General features: G+C 35.0%; 1 protein-coding gene across 3 annotated transcripts in view; it reads left to right on the top strand.

Moving 5' to 3' along the window:
* LOC125917258 (MEF2 transcription factor homolog) overlaps positions 1-21,684 on the top strand; it is a 34,402-nt gene extending 12,718 nt beyond the window's left edge. Inside the window, exons 2-3 of one of the 3 annotated variants that reach the window (XM_049623511.1) lie at positions 15,316-15,519; positions 21,163-21,684. In XM_049623511.1, coding sequence (XP_049479468.1) covers positions 15,316-15,519; positions 21,163-21,198 — 240 coding nt within the window. In that variant the 3' untranslated portion in view covers positions 21,199-21,684. Of the gene's footprint in view, positions 1-15,315; positions 16,343-17,280; positions 19,657-21,162 lie in introns of those variants that run through there. The other 2 variants (XM_049623512.1, XM_049623510.1) reach the window with 2 other exon arrangements.
* Positions 21,685-21,690: the final 6 nt, after the last annotated feature.

The raw sequence follows: 21,690 nt of genomic DNA on the forward strand, positions 1-21,690 counted from the left end.
GAGCTGTCAGCACAGAACCCGACAGGGGCTTGAACTCCAGAACAGCAAGATCATGACGTGAGCTAAAGTTGGCTGCTTAACCAACTGAGCCATCCAGGCACCCCTAAATTGGGTTGTTTTTAAACGTTGAACCAGCCATGTATACCTGGGCTAAATCCCACATGGATGTGATATATAGTTACATTCTATTTGTTAATATTTTGTGGAGTGTTTTTACATCTGTGGTTCATAAGAGCTGTTGGCCTGTAGTTTTATTTTCTTGTAATGTCTGTCTGTTTTGGTATTAGAGTAGTCTTGGCCTCATAGAATAGGTTAGGAAGTGTTCCCTCTGCTTCTGTCTTCTGGAAGAGATTGTAAAGTATTGGTATGATTCCTTAAATGTTTAGAATTCACCAGTGAATCCAGCTTAGCCTGACTAGAGGCTTATCAATTCTATTGATTTCTCCCCCACCCCTCTGCCAAAGAATCATGGTTAGATTTTGTTGATTTTTTTCCCCTCTTGATTTATTTTCAAGTTAATTGATTTCTGCTCCAATTTTTATTATTTCTTTTGCTTTCTTTGGATTTAATTTACTCGCTTTTCTAATTTCTTAAGGTGGTAGCTTACATTATTGATTTTAGATCTTTCTTCTTTCATAGTTTATGGATCTAATACTAAGAATTTCCCTCTAAGCACTGCTTTCACTGCATCCCAAAACTTAAGTTGTATTTTCATTTTCATTTACTTCAAAATAGCTTTTAATTTCTCTTGAGATTTCTTCTTTGACCTATGTGTTATTTAAAATTACGCTGCTTAATCTGTAAGTATTTGGGGATTTTCCAGCCAGCTTTTGGTTACTGATTTGTTATTTCATTGTCATCTGAGAATATATAACGTGTGATTTCTATTCTTGTAACTTTGTTAAGGTGTTTTATGGCCCACAATGCGGTCTATCTTAGTGAATATTCCATGTGAGTTTGAGAGTAATTATATTGTTATTGGATGAAGTTGATGTCCATTATATTCAATTGATTGATGATGCTGTTGAGTTCAGTTATGTCCTTACTGATTTTCTGTCTGTTGGAACTGATATCCAACATTTCTGATAGTGATGTGTTGAAGTTTCCTCCTATGATACTAAATTTATATTTCCTTGAAGTTTTATCATTTTGCCTCATATATCCTGATGCTTTGTTGTTAGGATTGTATGCTTTAAGGATTGTTTTGTTTTCTGGAGAATTGACTCCTTTATCATTGGTTAGCCTTTATTTATTTTTGATAATTTCCCTTGTTCTGAGATCTGCTCTGATGGAAATTAGTGTAGCTGTTAGTTTTGATTGGTACTAGCAAAGTATATCTTCCTTTATTTTTAATCTATATATGTCTTTTATTGAAAGTGGGTTTTTTTGTAGACAGCATGTAATTACTGTTTTTGATACATTGACAATCTGTTTTTTAGCTGGTGTATTTAGACCATTGACTTTTAAAGTGATTGTTGATATAGTTGGATTAATAACTACCACATATGTGTTCTACTAGTTGACTTTGCTCTTTGTTCCTATTTTGTTTACACTCTTTGCTTTTTGTGTTTTGGGGTTTTTTTTCGTTTGTTTTTTTTGTTTGTTTTTTTGTTTTTTTTGTTATTTTTGTTATTTTTGTTATTTTTTTTTTTTTTGAGAGAGAGGGAACATGAGCGAATAGGGGAGGGCAGAAGGAGAGGGAGAAAGAGAACCTTAAGTAGGCTCCATGCCCAGTACAGGAGGCCTGACTCAAGGCTCAGTCTCACGTGAGGTTATGACCTAAGCTGAAACCAAGAGGTGGACACTTAACCAACTGAGCCACCCAGGCGCCCCTTTGTGGTTTTAATTAAGTATTTTATAAGCTTCCATTTTGCTTTCTTTGAACTTAGCAAATCAGTTATACTTTTCTTTCTTTCTTTCTTTCTTTCTTTTTTTTTTTTTTTTTTTTTGTAGTTGCCCTAGAGTTTGCAATATAAATTTGCAACTAATCCAAATCTACTTCAGGTTAACACTTCACAGGTATAGCTTCACATGTGGGTCATACAATGACCTTATAATAACAAGTATTCCTAATTCCTCCTTTCCATTCCTTATGTCATTGCTATAATTCATTCCACAATAATCATTTAATACGTTGTTGCTATTATTTTGAGCAAACTTATGTTAGGTCAATTAAGAATAACAAAAGTAAAAGTTTTTAATTTATCTTCCCTTATTCCTTCTTTGATATTCTTTATGTAGATTGACATTTCTGATTATAGGGTACTCCTTCTCTTTGAAGAATTTCTTTTAACATTTCATGTAAGGCAGAGCTACAGACAGTGAGTTCCCTCAAAATTTTTTTTTTTTTTGGTCTGAGAAAGTCTTTATTTCTTTTAAAGTATAATTTCTCAAGATACAGAATTTGGGGTTTGTGGGTTTTTTTTCCCCTTACCACGGTATATATCACTTCATTGTCTTATCCCTTACATTGTTTCCGAGGAGAAATTGGATGTAATTCTTATATTTGTGCTTCTGTAGGTAAGGTGTTTTTTTCCTCTGGCTTCTTTCAAGACTATTTATTTTTGATTTTCTGTAGTTTATATATAATATACCTACATGTAGTTTTGGGGGGTTTATGTAAGTTGTTTTGGGGCTGTGTGGCATTTCTTCCTGGATCTGTGGTTTGCTGTGTGACATTAATTTGGGGGAAATTCTTGGATGTTATTGCTTCAGATATTGCTTTCTTTCTCTTTCTACCCCTTCTGGTATTCACGTTACATATATATATTTTAGTTGTGCCACAGTTCTTAGATATCCTGTTGTTTTTGTTTTTGTTTTTGTTTTTGCCTTTGGTTTGTTTGATTTTCACTTTTGGAAGTTTCTGTAGACTTATCTGCAAACTTAGAGATACTTTCTTTAATCAATTTCCAGCCTGCTAATGAACACATTGAAGATATTCTTCATTTCTGTTAGTGTTTTTTGTCATCATCATGTAAAAAAAAATGTTTTTCAGAATTTCCATCTTTCTAGTTATATTACCCACACATTCTTGCATAATGTCTACTTTTTCCATTAGAGTACTTTCCTTGGACTGTTGATCATAGTTATTTTGTATTGCTGGTCTGATAATCCGAATATTCCTGCTATATCTGAATGCTTCTGATGTTTGCCCTGTCTCTTCAGACTATTTTTTTGCCATTTAGTATGCCTTGTAATCTTTTGTTGAAGCTAGACATTATGTACTGGGTAAAAGGAATTATAGTAAAAAGGCCTTTGGTAATGTAGTGAGATATGGGGAGAGGGGAAGTGTTCTGTAGTCTCACGATTAGGTCAGTCTTCTAGTGAACCTGTGCCTGTGGACTCTGAACTTTATAAGTGTTTCTCAGTCCCTGCACCCCATCTTTAGGTGGGACAGAATGGATTGACTATTTCCCTTTGTTCACATTAAAGGCTAGAGAGAATTGGAGTTGGATATTTCTTTTTCCCCAGGTCAGTTGGACTCTGATAATACCCTTGTAAGTTAGGCTCTGATAAAATATTTTGTCTTGAAGGGAGGCCTCTGAAGAATAGAATGTTCTGGCATATTTCAGAATGGCTACTTTTTCCACTCTCCCTGCTGGAAGCACAAGGGGATTTTTCTCTGATCTTTACTGTGAGAACCTAATAAGTGTAAAATCCACAAAAGTGTATGCATGCCCCCCTAAGCCTAGACCCCACCTGGAGTTTTTTTGTTTTTTAAAAAAATTTTTTAATGTTTATTTATTTTTGAGAAAGAGAAACAGTGCAAGCAAGGGAGGGGCAGAGAGAGAGGGAGACACAGAATCCGAAGCAGGCTCGAGGCTCAGAGCTGTCAGCACAGAGCCCGATGTGGGGCTCGAACTCATGAACCGTGAGATCATGACCTGAGCCAAAGTTGGATGCTTAACTGACTGAGCCACCCAGGCACCCCATCCCTGCCTGGATTTTTTAACTTTTATATTTGTCTACACTGAGCCTCCAGCAATACATCAATTATAGTTCACGTTTTCCTACCTTGGTACTGCTTTTTGTAAAGGTTTCTTGTGGCTCTGGCAGTTTATGACTTTCAGTATCTGCCTGTCTGTCTCCAATTTGGGGGGCACAAGTTGCTCTGTGACCCCAATTCTCTGAGGGATCTAAGAAGAGTTGTTGATTTTCAGTTTATTCAGTTTGTTCACACAAATAACACAGAGACTAACGTGCTACTAAACAATGAATAGGTCAACAAAGATTTCTAAGAGAAAATAAAAAAAAAAATACATGGAGATAAATGAAAATGAAAGCACAATGATCCAAAATCTTTGGGATGAAGCAAAAGCTGTTCTAAGAGGGGAGTTTGTAGCAATAAAGGAAGAAGCAAGAAAAATCTCAAACAACACACCCTTGCCCCTAGAGGATCTAGGGGGAAACAAACAAACAAACAAACAAAAAACTCAAAGCCAGTAGAAAGAAGGAAATAATAAGGATTAGAGCAGAAATAAAGACTAAAAATATAATAGAAAAGATTAAAGAAATCAGGAGCTGGTTGTTTGAAAAGATCAACAGAATTGATAACCTTTAGTCAGACTCATCAAGAAGAAAAAGAAGACTCAAATAAATGAGAAATGAAGGAGGAGAAATAAACTGGCACTTCAGCAAACAAAAGATTATAAGATAATTTATGAAGACTTATATGCCAACAAATTGGACAACCCAGAAGAAATGGTTAAATTCCTAGAAACATATAATGTACCCAAGCTAATACAGGAAGAAATAGATTGATTACTAGCAATGAAATTAAATCAGTAATCAAAAACTCCCAACAAACAAAAGTCTAGGACCAGATGGCTTCACAGGTGAATTCTACCAAACATGTAAAGAAGAGTTAATACTTATTCTCTTCAGATTATTTCAAAAATAGAAGAGGAAGTAAAACTTCTAAATTCATGCTATGAAGCCAGCATTACCCTGATACCAAAACCAAATAAAGACAATACAAAAAAAAGCAAACAACAGACCAGTATCTCTGATGAACACAGGTGCAAAAATCCTGAACAAAATCTTAGCAAACAAAATTCAACAATACATTAAAAAGAAATCATTTACCATGATCAAGTGGGATATATTCCAGGTTGCAAGAGTGGTTCCAATGGGTCATATTCACAAATCAATTAATGTGATATATTACCAAGAGAAAGGTAAAAACCATATGATTATCTCAGTAGATGAAGAAAAGGGATTTGACAAAGTGCAACATCCATTCATGATAAAAACTCACAACAAAGTAGGCTTAGAGGGAACATACCTCAACATAATAAAGACAGTATATGAAAAACCCATACCTAACCTCATACTCAGTGATGATAAACTGAGCGCTTTTCCTCTAAGATCAGGAACAAGACAAGAATGTCCACTCTTCCATTCTCACCACTTCTATTCAACTTAGAACTGGAAGTCTTAGCCACAGCAATCAGACAAGGAAAAGAAATAAAAGTCATCTAAATTGGTAAGGAAGAAGTAAAGCTGTCCCTATTTGTAGATGATATGGTATACTATATGTAGAGAACGTTAAAGGCTCCACTGAAAACTTACTAGATCTGATAAATGAATTCAGTCAGGTCACAGGGTGTAAGATTAATATACAGAAATCTGTTATATTTGTATATACAAATACTGAAGTAGCAGAAAGAGAAATTAAGAAAAACAATCCCACTTAAAACGGCACTAAAAATAATAAAGTACCTAGCAATAAACTTAACCAAAGAGGTGAAAGACCTGTACTCTGAAATCCATAATACATTGAAGGAAATTGAAGATGACATAAATATAAAGATATTTTATGTTCATCGATTTGAAGAACAAAAATTGTTAAAAATGTCCATACTACCCAAAGCAGTCTAGAGATTTAATGTAATTCCTTTCTAAATAACATTTTTCATAGAACCAGAACAAATAATCTTAAAATTTGTATGGAACCACAAAAGACTCCAAATAGTCAAAACAATCTTGAAAAAGAGCAAAGCTGGAGATATCACAGTCCCAGATTTCAAGATATACTACAAAAGTGTAGTAATAAAAAACAGTGTGGTATTGGCACTAAAACAAACACATAGATCAATGGCACAGAATAGAGAGCCCAGAAGAAAACTCACGCTTAATATGGTCAGTTAATCTACAACAGAAGAGGCAAGAATATACAATGGGGAGAAGACAGTCTCTTCAACAGATGGTGCTGGGAAAACAGAACAGCTACATGCAAAAGAATGAAAGTGGCCCACTTTCTTAAACCATACACAAAATTAAATTCAAAATGGATTAAAGATCTAAATGTGAGACTCAAAACCATAAAACTCCTAAAAGAAAACATAGACAGTGATTTCTTTGAAATCAATTATAGACAGTTTTGTAGATGTTTCCTAGGGCAAGGGAAACAAAAGTAAAACTAAACTATTGAGACTGTGTCAAAATATAAAGCTTTTGCACAGCAAAGGAAACCGTCAACAAAATGACAAGGTAACCTACTGAATGGGAGAAGATATTTGCAAATGATATATCCATTGAGGGGTTCATATCCAAAATACATAAAGAACTTACACAAATCAATACTTAAAACAACAATCAATCTGATTTAAAAATGGACAGAGGCCCTGAATAGACATTTTTCCAAGGAAGACTTAGAGATGGCCAACAGACACATGGAAAGATACTCAACATCACTGATTATCAGGGTAATACAAATCAAAACCACATGAGAGATCACCTGTCAGAATGGCTAGAATCAAAAAGATCAGAAAAAAGTGATAATGAGTATATGGAGAAAAAGGAACCCTTGTGCACTGTTGGTGGGAATGCAAATTGGTACAGGCACTGTGGAAAACAGTGTAGAGGCTGCTCAGAAAATTAAAAATAGAACTACCCTGTGATCCAAGAATAACACTACTGGGTATGTACCCAAAGAAAGCAAAATCACTAATTTACAAAACTATATGTACCCCTGTGTTTATTACAGCATTAATAGCCAAGATAAGGAAGCAACCCAGGTGTCCACCGACTAATGAATGGATAAAGAAGATACATGGCACAGCACAGAACCTGCTTGGGATTCTCTCTCCACCCCCCACTCTGCCCCTCCTCCACTCACGCATGCTCTCTCTCCAAGTAAATATTTTTGAAAGAGGATTCTTTAAATTTGATAATGCTTAAAATAAAATTAAATATCTAACATGTTTCATGTACAGAAATTTATAAATCTGTTTCATGATATATTCAAAGTGCTGAATGGGAAAAATCTTCAGCCAAGAATACTCTATCCAAGAAGGCTGTCATTCAGAATAGAAGGAGAGATAGGTTCCCAGACAAACACAAACTAAAGGAGTTTGTAACCACTAAACCAGCACTGCAAGAAATATTAAAGGGGACTCTTTAAGTGCAAAAAAGAGACCAAAAATGACAAGCTGAGAAAGGATCAGAGAACTCCAGAAACCACGACAAAACAAGTAATGAAAACAAAGATTCGAAATTTTGGGAGGAATTCTTAGTAATCAAGGTCATGGGGGCTGAATAAATCTTGATTCTTCCAACATAATTTCCAAAAAAATCAATACAGAAAAGCGTAAAAAAACAATTCGAATTATACAAAACCTATATATAGCCTTGGCACAGTAGAAAGCAAAGAATGTCCAAATTCATTTTAACTTGAAGTTGGAAAATATTACCAAGTAACAATATGCTGTTTTCTTCAAGTTCTGCAAGTCTTTGATGGAAGCAAGTATACTTCAGAAAAAACTATGTGGAAAAGAGAAGAGACTTTATGACTGTCTAAAGTTGATTTGAAATCATTACCAAAAAAGGAAAGTCTACCCTAAGTACAAAAATTCTGAAAAATACTACTTGTAGATAAAACAGACCGGAGGTAAAGGGTTTAAAATTTATTCCATTCAAGGAAGTGGTCTTGGAAAGGTAACTGTTTGAGAGAGAAGAAGGTATAAACAAGGCAGAGGTAATCTTTGAAAAATGCTTGTTAGTTGGAAAAGAAGGGAAGTAGGAATCCGTCAAATAAAAGAAGATACAGAAAGTATATATTGAATAATAGAAAACTCCTCTCCCTACTGCTGTTACCCCTCAAAAGCCTTCCATTAAAGAGACCATACTGTACTCCATTAAAAGAAGAGGTGCTCTTGAGTGAAGGCTAATTAATCCACCCTCCCACTGCTAGTTCTTTCCATTGCAATTCCTTGATGCCAGCAGTTCTACGTATACAAACTGTTACAAAGAAGATGACAAAATGACAATTTACAGCTGTTCAGGTGATGAATTTGTTGCCCCCAAACAATGGAAAAGTGGAAGAAACTTGTTATATGATAACTCCCAAGCTGAAACAGATTTCTGTAAATAAGTATTTAGGAATGTGACATAAAAAAAAAAAAATCATCATTCCTGGGGCTCCTGGGTGGCTCAGTTGGTTAAGCATCAGACTTCGGCTCAGGTCATGATCTTGTGGTCTGGTCTGTGAATTCGACCCCTGTGTGCTGACAGCTCAGAGCCTGGAGTCTGCTTCGGATTCTGTGTTTCCCTCTCTCTCTGCCCCTCCCCAACTCGTACACTGTCTCTCAAAAATGAATAAATGTTAAAAAAATTTTTTTAATCACTCAAAATTTTCAAATAGGAAGAATAGAAATGGATTTTTTTAAGGCATAGATGAAACAAAGTGATTGAACTCCAGGAAGAAAAGGAAAGATAATATATCAAAGCAAAGACTAAATTACACAGTGACCATAGAAGAATAGATTGTAATGAAACCTTAGTAAGATCACTGAAGGAAAGCAGGAAAACGACTAAGTGAATGGAAATAAGTATGTTCAAGGGGTTATAGAGAAGGTGATTGTAAAGGGGGATTGGTAAGAGAGGTCCAACTTAATATAATTGCAGTTCCTGAGGAAGAAAAAGAATACCATAGGAACCAGCATAGTGGATCTCTTGCTGGTAAAATCAAAGACCATTTAAACATCAAAAGAAATAAAGATACTAATTGATTATAACTCATAGAATAAAATAACCTATGAGTTGATATTGATGTGAATGAATGAATGCATAAATGGAGGAAAAGCAAACTGTCTTAACAATAAAATGCAACTGGTAGTAAATGTAGGTACAATGTATTATGAAATGAGAAAATCCCCATTTGACAACCAGCATAGTAATTTTTTCAGGCAAGAATCTTGAGTGGATGCTACGATCAGTTTATTAAAGTTTGAAAAATGAACAGGATATTTACGTGGCAATTTTCATAAGATACTTATTACTTACAAGGGGGAAAATAGTAATGTTGCAAAGGAAAAAAATGTGGCAGTCACTGTTTTAACCAAGTTAACAATTCCAGTTAGGGGGCAAATGGATTTCATGTGCATTTTTCATGTGACATATTGTGGAGAGAACATCACTTCTAAGCTGTTAAAATGCAGTCTAAACAATCAGAAAGAAACATCAAAGTCAAATTGAGAGAAAGTGCCAAGGTCCTGAAAGACAGACTGAGGAAGTATTTCAGATTAAACAGGGTGCAGTTGAATACAACATCGAATCCTGAATTGGATCCCGGAGCTAGGGAAAAAACCAAAGTCTTTTTTCCCCTATAAAAGAAATTAGTGAGATAATTGTGAAACTTGAATAAAGTTTGTAAATTAGATAATAGTGCTATATCCTTGTTTTCTGATTTCGGTAATTGTGTTTGTCCTTGTTTTTAAGAAAGTATTTGAGGGCTGGGAATGCAAGCTGGTGCAGCCACTCTGGAAAACAGTATGGGGGTTCCTCAAAAAATTAAAAATAGAACTACCCTACGACCAGCAATTGCATTACTAGGTATTTATCCAGGGGGTACAGGTGTGCTGTTTTGAAGGGACACATGCACCCCAATGTTTATAGCAGCACTATCAACAATAGCCAAAGTATGGAAAGAACCCAAATGTCCATCGATGGATGAATGGATAAAGAAGATGTGATGTATATATATAATGGAGTATTACTTGGCAATCAAAAAGAATGAAATCTTGCCATTTGCAACTCCGTGGATGGAACTGGAGGGTATTATGCTAAGTGAAATTAGTCAGAGAAAGACAAGTACCATATGACTTCACTCATCTGAGGACTTTAAGAGACAAAACAGATGAACATAAGGGAAGGGAAACAAAAATAATATAAAAACAGGGAGGGGGACAAAACAGAAGAGACTCATAAATATGGAGAACAAACTGAGGGTTGCTGGAGGGGTTGTTGGGAGGGAGGATGGGCTAAATGGGTAAGGGGCACTAAGGAATCTACTGAAATCATTGCTTCACTATATACTAATTTGGATGTAAATTAAAAAAAATAAAATTAAGTATGTTGAAAAAATATATAAAACTTTAAATCTAAAGCCACCATAGTCAAGACAATTTTCTGTTGGCTAAAAGATAGATATATCAACCAATTGAACAAAATAGGGAGTTGGGAAATAGACCTACACAGATTTTGGCATTTAGGTTATGGCAAAAGTGTCAAGATAATTCAATGGGGAAAAAGGAATGTCTTTTCAATAAATGATGTTTCGTCAATTGAAAAAAAAAATTATTTAGGGGCAAAGGGACCTTATATATAACCTCTGTCTTATTTCAAAGAATTCAGGAAAAAAATTGTGTACAGGTATTTATTTAGGGAAGGAAAACATGGTAAAATGTTAACAGTTGGGGAGTTTGGTTGAAGATATATGGAAAATTTTGTACTACTTATTGAAAATTTTCTGTAAGTTTGAAATTACTTAAAAACAATAAGTTAAAGGGATGATAGAGTTTATAAGAATATAAAGTTAATTTTATATTCTCATATAAGTTGTTAGCAATAAACCAGAGTGTTTAAAAAATCGACTAAGTGCTATAGATAAGATGAAAAAAGATTTTATTCATAAAACTTGAAAGTGAAATATTGATATTGTAGTTTTCAACGTTATGTCTTTGGTGTCACTGAAGTAGAAGTGTGTTCTTATGCACATTTTTCTGTTGCTGAAAAAGCTCTTTTTGGCTTGGAGTAAGTTGGAGGAATAGAGAAGAGATTATTATAAATTGTCCTCCACCAATTCCTTTCTTCATCTTGAGCTGTTTGATAACTTAGAAGAAATGTTTTTGAGTAAGTATTTTTGGAAAGGAAAACAGGGACTGGCATCCTTTACTTACTGATAGTGAACTATGGAGTTTTCTTCCATCATGCTTAATGGATATTCTGAAGCAGCATTACTTGTCTCAGTCTTACTGCTGATTTGTTCATAGCTCACTTAATTTGAAAGTCTTTGACTAGAGTAAGGATTATTCTTGGAATAAATGCTTTTGCTTTGCTGATTGTCATTTTCTTCCTCTTCTTCAGTACTGGAAGTATGGAAAAAATTTTTTTCAGTGTTTTTTTTAATTTATTTTTGAGAGCATGCAAGCAGGAGAGGGGCAAAGAAAGAGGGACAGAGGATCTGAAGCGGGCTCAGTGCTGACAGCAGTGAGTCTGGTGTGGGGCTTGAACTCATGAACCGTGAGATCAAGACTTGAGTCGAAACCAGACGCTTAACTGACTGACCCGCCCAGGTGCCCCTGGAAAAACATTTCTGACTAAACTTTGGTAAATTCAGAGTTTTAATGCAGCAAGTACATCTAGGTGCATTTCAAGACATAAATGATTTAAAGTTCAGTATTTTGAAATAGTGAACTTTAATAATGGTATTCTTATATTCATTATATTCCTATAGTGATATAATAAAATGCGAGGATTCTGAGACACAGTATTGCAATCAGTAATAAAAATTTAAAACTTTTTAATGACAGATATTATGTAAACAAAGTTAATATGTAAATGAGAAATTTGGGAAAGTATTTGTAAAACCTAGTTAATATATCTGTACAAGGAGCTTTTACTTAGATAAGTAAAATGCACATCACAATACAAAAATGATCAAAAGATAAGCAGTTTAGAGAAAGCAAATCTCAAATAACAACAAATACAAGAAAAAGATGTCTAATCACTACTAATTAGGAAAATGCATGTTACAGAAATGAGATTTTTATTTTATATCTTTCATACTAGCAAAACAATTGTAACATTTATATGAAACAATTGTGAAGTTATTTAAAAGAATACCTTAGTATACCATTTGACTTAGAGGCATATCTGCAAGATGTGGTTGAATGAGCGAAATAGAGAGTATTGGTAGAGTCCCAGTTTTATAAAATGGCTGACAAAAATCCCTTCTGTGTGTATACATGTACATGTGAATACGGTTATGCAATCTTGTACAAAAATGTAGAATGAAAAATACTAAATCAGAAACATTGGTTAAGGGGATGATGTTGGTGCAAGAGAAAGTAGGGAGGCAAGCATAAAATGTTACATTCCATATATATGCATTTATATAAAGTTAATATATGCGTTTGTGCATTTATATTATAAGGAGTTTTTAAAAGATTAAATAATGATATTTATTTTCAAAAGGTTAGGAAAGGAACCATTAGGAACATGCAGTGTGAAGTATGTTCCACAGATAAGGAAAATAACAAAATTCCTAAGGAGGAAAGTAGCTGGTAGTTAAGGAAGACACATGTGTGCACATATGTACATAAACACACACCAGTGAATTTTTTTTTAGTTTTTTATTACATTTATTTATTTTTGAGAGACAGAGTGAGACAAAGTGAGAGTGGGGGAGGGGCAGAGAAAGAGGGAGACACAGAATCCAAAGCAGGCTCCAGGCTCTGAGCTGTCAGCACAGAGCCCAACACAGGACTCGAACCCACAAACTGCGAGATCATGACCTGAGCCAAAGTCGGATGCCTAACCGACTGAGCCACCCAGGCGCCCCACACATCAGTGAAGTTTAATGGAGGTAAAGGAGAGTGAAGGGAAATAACTTTAGATAGAGAGTTTGAGGCCAGATAATTTATTTTGTTTACTTAATGAGTTTGGATATTACTTTTAATGCAGTGAAAAGCTCTGAACTTTTACTTATATAATTTGATTTATGTTTCAAAAACATCACTTGGGCAGGTATGTGGCACATATAGGGTATAATAGATGAAGCAGAAAATTCAATGTAATGATTATATCAGTAATATACATGAGAGGTGATGTAACTTGGCCCAGGCTGATAGTGGTGTGAATAGAAGTGAATAGATTTGAGATACGTTTTAGAGGTAGAGTCGCCACAATTTGCTGATGGATTGGATAGGGCAGATTATGGGAGTAAGAAGGACCAAGGGTAACTCTTACATGTTTTTTGGTTCTGTGTGAATGGGAGGTGGTGCCATGTGCTGAAATGGAGAAGAATATGGAAAGAGCATATTTGTTTTTAAAATCATGGAACTGGATGCAATCACCTGGCAAGGATGTGAGGGTAAAGAGGAGAAAGGAGCCCAAGTCTAAAGCTTAAAGGTACATCAGTAAGTAGAGGTGAGGCACTTCCTTCTGCTCATTGAAGGAAGAGGATATAGCTGTAAAGGCTGACAGGAAGCCCTGAATTAGGAGGAAAATCAGGACAGTGTTGTGTCATAAAACACCTGAAGAAGAAAGTGTGAATATGGTCAACTGTGTAAAGTGCTGCTGAGGTATATGGTAAAGTAAGAACGAGAAAAGTGACCATTGACTCTAATCACATTAATTAGGTTGCTGATGATGACATGGACAAGTCTTAGTGGAATTTGGGGAATGGAAGTCTGATTGCAGTAGTTGAGGAAAGAATAGTTAAGCGGTTGGAGATGACAACTACAGACATTTCTTTCAAACATGTTTACTGTGAAGTAGATCAAAGAGGAGGGGCAACTGGAGGGGCAGTATGGAGTCCAGGGAGATGCTAGAACATGCTTCTGTGCTTCTGGTCTTTGATCTAGTGGAGAGGAAGGACAGCTTGATGGGAGAGAATGATACTTCTGGAAAGGAATAGGAACAGAAAAGTCAGCAGTAACAGCAGAGGGGTGAATGTGGAAAGCTACAGGTGAAGTGTTTAAACTGATAGATATGATGATGGGAAGTGGTTTGAGGCAAAGTTATGAGCAGAGAGTGGACTTGAGACAGAGAAAGTGGGAAATAGTTGACTTGGAGAATGGGCTAATGAGAAACAAACCAAGTTATGATGGTTAGGCAGTGTTGAGTGTTAGCTGAGATTTATGGTCATCAGTTCAGAAACACCAGAGGGGCGTGTGTGTGTGTGTGCATGCCTGTGTGTTCCCAGGAGTTGTCAGCTACTTGGATAAAGATACAGGGATAATTGGTGTATGTATTGGGCGTTAGTTCCTGGTTGGGGCTGTGCCAGGCAAGTATGTTCATGAGAGAAGGGTAAAGTATGTGTGTTTGTAAGGGAGTGAAAATAGTGATGGACCATGAAATCTAGAGAGGAAAGAAAGGACATGAGAATAGACAGTAACAAAGTGGTGAGGTAAAAATGGATTGGAGGACTGGATATAGGTTAAAGAATTTCTGGACAAGTAATACAAAATAGAAGAGCTAGATAGGAGGCAAAATGGAATACATGAAGTTGAGATTTTGGAGGTGATTTTTGGTGAAAGATATAACAGTAGGAGTGAGTTCTTGACCTGTGGAAGTGGATCATTTGGAGTTGGGAGATGTTTTTGCAGTGATATTTTACACAGATACTGAAATCACCAGAGATAAGAGTAGGGCTAGAAAGAAAAGTATCAGATGATAGTTATCAGTGCATGAGAGGGTCATTTGGTGCCCATCACAAGGAGAATTATTTGGGGGTACAAATTTCATGGTGTGAACTTGAAAACATCTGAAGTTTTTGAAGGAGAAGGAAGGAAAAATAATTTGTAAGACAGAGTAAGGAGCAGAAAGGATATACCTTTCAGGCTCTTGAAAATAGTAGATATAATATTTAAAACAAACAAAAACTGGTCTCTGTTTGAGAGGACTTAAGGTGACAGGTTCCAGTTAGAAACTGGAAAAAATATTCAAAGAAGAATTTGAGGACTTTGGGGAATTTGTTCATCCCTAGGCTGTGAATTTTAAACTGGACAAGGGGTCAGTGATCAGCTGTGTCCTTCTCCGGTTCTTTGCCTTCTGCAGCAGACTGGCAGCGAAGGATAAAGGGAAACCTCCTCAGGGAACTGACTGCTCTGTCGGGAGATAGAAGTTAAATGTAGGACTGTAGTCTTGTGGTACATGGGGGAGTAGAGGCTCATGTGGAGTGTGAAGCCAGGAACCTTTTTCATCTTTGGAATCTGACTCAGTATTAAAAGAGGGCTCATCTTTAGGTAGCCTGTATTCAGGTACTGCTAATGCTTTTCCTAAAAATATACCTTTCTTTTCTTGGTCTAGGTCACTTTTACAAAGAGAAAGTTTGGATTAATGAAGAAAGCCTATGAACTTAGTGTGCTCTGTGACTGTGAAATAGCACTCATCATTTTCAACAGCTCTAACAAACTGTTTCAGTATGCCAGCACTGATATGGACAAAGTTCTTCTCAAGTATACAGAATATAATGAACCTCATGAAAGCAGAACCAACTCGGATATTGTTGAGGTAACACATATCTCTAGTATGCCTGAATTGCAGTTATAATTGAATCTTCCATTTAGTAACTTTAACTGTCAGATTGCTTTTCACATCCAAATTATAAATCAGTTTATATATGTAACTTACGTTTTCTCTGAATCATTTCTTGGAATGATCTAATTATTGCTATAATAATATATACATAGATATTTTTCCCTCTGAATCATTTCTTAGAAGGATCTAATTATTGCTATGTAATGACCCACTTATGCTATAAACATCCTATTTATTGAGACAAAATAAGCTAGGCTGTTGTACTATATACAGCAGTATAATCTAACATTTTATCTATGATTACTTATTTTGTATGAGTTTTAAAGTTAATATTATGAACTATATCACTTGGAATAGTATGAAGTTACAGTTTTAATATGTCTTAATCATTTCATTATGTCAGTGACTACCCACAACTTGAAACACTAATGAAGTGGAAGAAAATGACGTAAATATTTGTTTTGTTAGTAGTGCTTTAGTTGTGGGGGAAGATATCTTCATTTTTTTTTTTTAACCTTTTCTGCTGTCCTTCAGGTTCTCTTATAATTCTGCTGACTTAAAATGAAAACAAACAAAAAAAATTCGGGGATTATTTCCATCTTATTCAGAAATAGTGTTTTAAAGCAAGCCCTTCAAAAAGAATCGGTATACTTTCCCCTTTTATTCTTTTCTACTGCAAAATCTTTTTATAAAAGTTAACTTACTGTATATATTTCTAATGGCATTCTAAATTAGCTTTGTACTTGTCATTTTTGTTACATTTAGAGATTTTGTTTCATTTTTATTCAAAAGGGAGTCTTTCCCCCCACTAAAAAAGATGCATACTTTGGCTTACTTTTGTAATATTAGAAAACTGTCCCAGTTAATCAGGGATTTCCTTGGTGAAAATACTGAAACCGTGTGAAATGATGCAGAACTAACTATAAATGAAGAGCTAACTATAAAAGAAGAAATGAAGTCCTAATCTAGATTTTGAGTTAAGATAAAGATACCTTATTTTGTAGGAATCTAATTTATTTGCCTCCACAGATTAAATGCATTCTAAATTTCCCTATACCGTATTTCTCTACTACAACCATTCCTTTTAATTGATTTAGTTTGTTACTGAAAAAAAAAATTCTGCTACTTATAATTTTTTTTAAAAAAGCACTTCTGTTACTTTTTAGCAATTAATTAATTGCAATGAGAAGTAAAAGCATCACGTAATTACAGCTACAACTCATCTCTGTGCTTGTTGCCCACAGTTTTATTTAAATGGTTCACTGCTGTGAACATCCCCTGAAATGTGTATGAAGCTTTTGATTTTGCCCTTGTTGATCATTTCAGTTAAACTACATGATAACCTCTTACCCAAACCCCTTCATGCAATTATGTTTATATCAATTGTAAGTTACTTTGTATTATTTAGCATTTGTGGTTTTAGCAATACAAGTCAGTAGACCCTGTTATATATCATAATGCATTTTGAATTGTAATTTTATAAATTACAGGATCCTTATTTGGGTAATCTTATCAGAGACTTCATAACTGGATTTCCTTGAAATGGAGATTATCCCTGGTGTGTTTGATTTAAAATCTTATTTTAAAAATCTCTATAGCTTATCAAAAGCTCCACTGCCTAAGTCAAAGAAACAGAGTTGACTTTTATGATGCCAACAGATAGATACTCAAGCTAGTTTCATTGTAGAAGGCAGCCATCCCCTTGACCCTAACTACTCTGCTCTTTCATTGCAGCAGTTGTTGGTCTTGGCCCCTGGAAGTTGAGGGTGCTCCGCACAGCCTAAAGCTTACTTCTTTAGAGAATATGAAGAATATAGTCTGATTTAATCCTCACAGAACTTTCAGACTACCTCAGTCTTCACCTCTGTTGTGGTCAGCAGTCAAAGTGTAAGAGAGTAAATCCCAAACATTTTTTTAGCAGTCTCTATTACAATTTACTTCAGTATGAAGGAAAACTTTTGCAGGTCAATTATCAATTGGGATTTTGATGTTTTCTTTTTAATTGAATTTCTTAGGTATAAGTGAACATGAATATTACCAGTAGTTCTTTATGAAGTTTGGAATTCTATAAATGCAATGGTTAGAAGACACATTGGCTTATTATAAGGTATTAATTTGTTGGTAGGATAAATTACAAGGCTTAATTTACCATGCATGTTAAGTTTACTGAATTAACCTTCATTATAAGACAGTGGTGGTTACCCCAGATGTTCTTTCTTCTACATAGAAGGGTAATGCAACTACATCCTGAATAGAAGTATGTACATATCTGAGTTCCTTTTATCAGTGGTGGTAATGGCTTATACTAATGTAGCTACAAAGATTGTTGTGAACCAACCTAAGTTTATAGGACCAGAGTAATGACAAATACATAAACCATAGTTTCCTATGGGCCAGGCACTTACAAATATCCCATTTAAGGATATTTATGGAATACAATTTTAAGTATTTTTTTTTTCATATAGGGTCCTTTGAAACAGTTGTAGTAATTGGAAAGACACTTTTGTCCATTTGTTCATTTAACAAAAATATTTGAGGGGCTCCTATGTACCATGGACTCTGCAAAGTGATATTATTTAGACATTTCTAATTCAGGCTCAAGACTGTTCTTTCTACCCATAGTTTTGTAAACCACTTAGATAAACTTGTACCAACTGAAGATTTTATATCTGTAAACTTTGAGCAAGTTGGTGTGTTCTGGATGTGTAAAAAAGCCGTCTCCTGTGGCTTCATCAGCAGTAAATGGAGGCATAAACAGCTATAAGTGATCCACGTTAGAGTGTCTCCTAATGCACTTGATCCATAGTGAGACTAACTGAAGACTTTGAGAACAACCTTTATAAGCCCTCTAACCTGAATGTACTATTTCCTGTTGCATATAAGTTAGTCCTTAAGATCAGTAGGATTTTATTTTCCCCCATATGTCTAAAAACCATACCTGCAAGAATGCACATGTTATTATGCCTATGGAATTAGATCTAGTATGTTTTCTGGGAGCACAATGGAATAAATACATTAAAAGTAGTTGGTATTCGAATATTGTGATGATAAACAGATATAAAGGAAAATATGGTGCTCACATCTGTCTACCTTTTGATTTTAACCACAGATACCAGAAACCTCTGTATAGAATGGTGTTCTATCTTTGCTATCCCTTGTTTCATATTATCTATATTTTAAAACCAGTTTTTTAAATTTTAATGAATTTTAACAATTATAGTTGGTAAAAAATAATTTCCATGTAGCTTTTTAAAAAAATCAACAGCATTTACATATTTCAAATTGCATTTGGATCTTTTAAAGTCTGCAGTGTCCTGTAGAATGTGCATATCTCATACATTGAGAAAGCTAAATAAATGAAAACAGAAACTTAGATGTTAGTAAATTAGGAGATTGTCATAAAGATAAACTTTATAAGAAACTTCATAATTGGATTTCTTTGAAATGGAGAGTATTGTTGCTGCATTAATGGCATCTTATTTGAAAATGCTTATTATACACTGCTTTTTAGGAGTATATTCCTGACAAAAAATGAGTTTCACTACTTTGTTTTCTATATTTCAGTAGGAGACATTCTGTACAAATGTCATCAGAGATCTACATTGTATCTTTCCTGTTAAGCATTGATACAAAATGCTTATATGTGGCCCACTTTTGTGGGCCTACAAAAAGTAGTAATTTAATTGAAATGTAGAGACAGTGTTATAACCCCCATGTTTTCTTTTTAGTAAATTAAGATTTAAAAAGTTGTCAACTGTTGTATGCAGTTTTATAAGAACATTGGATTTATCTTAAAGTATTAGAAACTATTAATGAAAATCACCAGTTACCATTATTCACATACACACACACGTGTGTGTGTGTGTGTGTGTGTGTGTGTGTGTATACACACACATTGTGTTTATACTAATCAAAAGCCTAGGACCAATAGAAGGGTTCTGCATCAGAATAAAAATTATGCTAAAGCTGTGAAGTGAGGATTTTAGCAGCTGCTACACAATAAATTCCTGAGATTACTTTTGTATCCATTTTTTTCCTCTCACTTTACAAAAATATTTGGAATCTTAAATATTGCAGCATGTGATCTATAAAAATAGTTATGATTTGGTGGTATTGGAGAATATTCAGTGCATAGCTTGTGTGATGATTCAGATCATTGTGCTGTCATTTTAAGGATATAAGAGACCATGGCCTTTTATCTGTCTAGTTAATATCTTATAAACTGCACCCAGATAGAGGTATTTTCCTCATGTCAGGAATACTGTGGTACTTAAAAAGAAAAAAAAATTCCACTTGCATTATCTCATTTGTTCCTTATATCCAAGGCAAACTTTTTTGGAAGTGGAAATTGAGACTCCGTTAAATGACTTGCCCAGAGTCATGTAGCAATTTAGTGGCAAAACTGGGATTAGAACTTCAGTCTTTGAAATTACAGCCTCCCTTGCCTTCCCAGTTTACTGAATTCATTAGAGCTCTGAAACATTTCACCATAAATGGATACAATTTTATATGTAAATCAGTAATGTTCAACATGTAACAAATGTGAATGAGTTTTCCTTGATAATAAATAGAAAATTAGTGAAATTAATTGCAGTAAGATTAATTGGTGACATTTATCAAGTTGCTGATATAACCTGGTACTCTTCCAAGGACTTTTATTTATTTTATCTGATTGAGCTCTCTTATTGTCCCCGTTTCACAGATGAGGAATTTGAGGCACAGTGATAAATGAAGTAAGATGACAATAATTTGGATTTAAAGAATGAGAAAGTCTGCTTTTTCTGAGTTTTAATAATCCCTGCCTGCTCTCAGATTACAAAGGAATTTAGAAGTCATTAATATCTTAAAGAGAGGGAACAAAAGATGCATCTATCGATTATTAAATAAAAATAGCTGGTAGTAAAAGTTGAGCACGGCAACTTTTAGAATCAGTGGCTTTCAGGGTGTGGTACCCTGACCTTCAGTATCAGCATCACCAGAGCACTTGTTAGAAATCTGAGTTCTGGTGCCCTGCTTCACACCTACCGAATTGGAAACTTTGGAGAAGAGGCCTAGGCAATATTGTATTAATTTGAGTTAACTTGTCCTAAGTGGAGTGAGACTAAAAGCTTCAAGTTATCGGGTAGTCTCTTGGCAGTAAAAATTCTTAAATATTTTTATTCCCAAGAATATCCTCTGAAATGATTTCAAGCAGTGAGCAAGCACAAACTGTAACTTTTAAGGCCTTCCAAATAGTTCAAAATAATATGCCGATTTTGGTGTGAATTGCAAACCAGGGAACACATTTCTAATGAGTTAACCTTTCATTGCAGTCCTACATGGTTTTACATATGTGCTTCTTTGAACATATTTAGGGGTTGGTGGGGATGTGTGGGCAGCATTGCATTACACAGTCCCTCAGTTGAACAAAACAGAAAGATAAATGACTTTTGTCTCCTGAGATCATCTAGTGCTGACCTTCTAGAACTGGAGGCATGATTATGCTTAGGGTTTCTGACAGTATTACAATATTCTCTTAGAGCCTTTTTGAGCCAATTGGGCTTTTTTCTCCCCATGTTACTGATCAGGAATGGAACAGACAGGGAGTGTTTAAGAGGCTTGCCTAATGTTTTACAGGGCTGCAGTGGAGCGGCAGGGAAAGGGAAAAAATAATGAGACATCTGAAGACAAGACAAAGCTTCCCTCCGCCTCCAGGCCCCTGCCCTGCTCTTTTATTCCTAACAGAGCCTGAAGCAGCAGGATGGTGATTCACAGGGTGAGGCACGCAATCCTCATGGCCCCCCTCCTCTCCTCACATGTCCTGCACCATCTCCTCACACTGCAGTCACCGTAGCTCTGCAATTTCAGTTTTACTCTTTTTATTTTTACTGTGTATTTGAATATTATTATTTATCATATAATTATTGGTTTTCATTTATGTGCTTTTTAAGGAACTGTGCATCTCTGCGTGTGATTTTTATGTTCTTGAGGTCAGAGTTTTGTCCATCAGAGACTGAAGTTGTTGATATATAAACAAGAGTTCATGGGGAAAGGGGTGATATATATCACTTTATAATATAGCTTACATTTCTGTAATGCATTTCTTGTGTTTATCGATGAATACCTGTATATCCTTTTTATGTGTCTTTGTGTCAGGGATTGAGT

This window comes from Panthera uncia, unplaced genomic scaffold, assembly GCF_023721935.1.
Source record: "Panthera uncia isolate 11264 unplaced genomic scaffold, Puncia_PCG_1.0 HiC_scaffold_1628, whole genome shotgun sequence".
Lineage (NCBI taxonomy): Eukaryota > Metazoa > Chordata > Mammalia > Carnivora > Felidae > Panthera > Panthera uncia.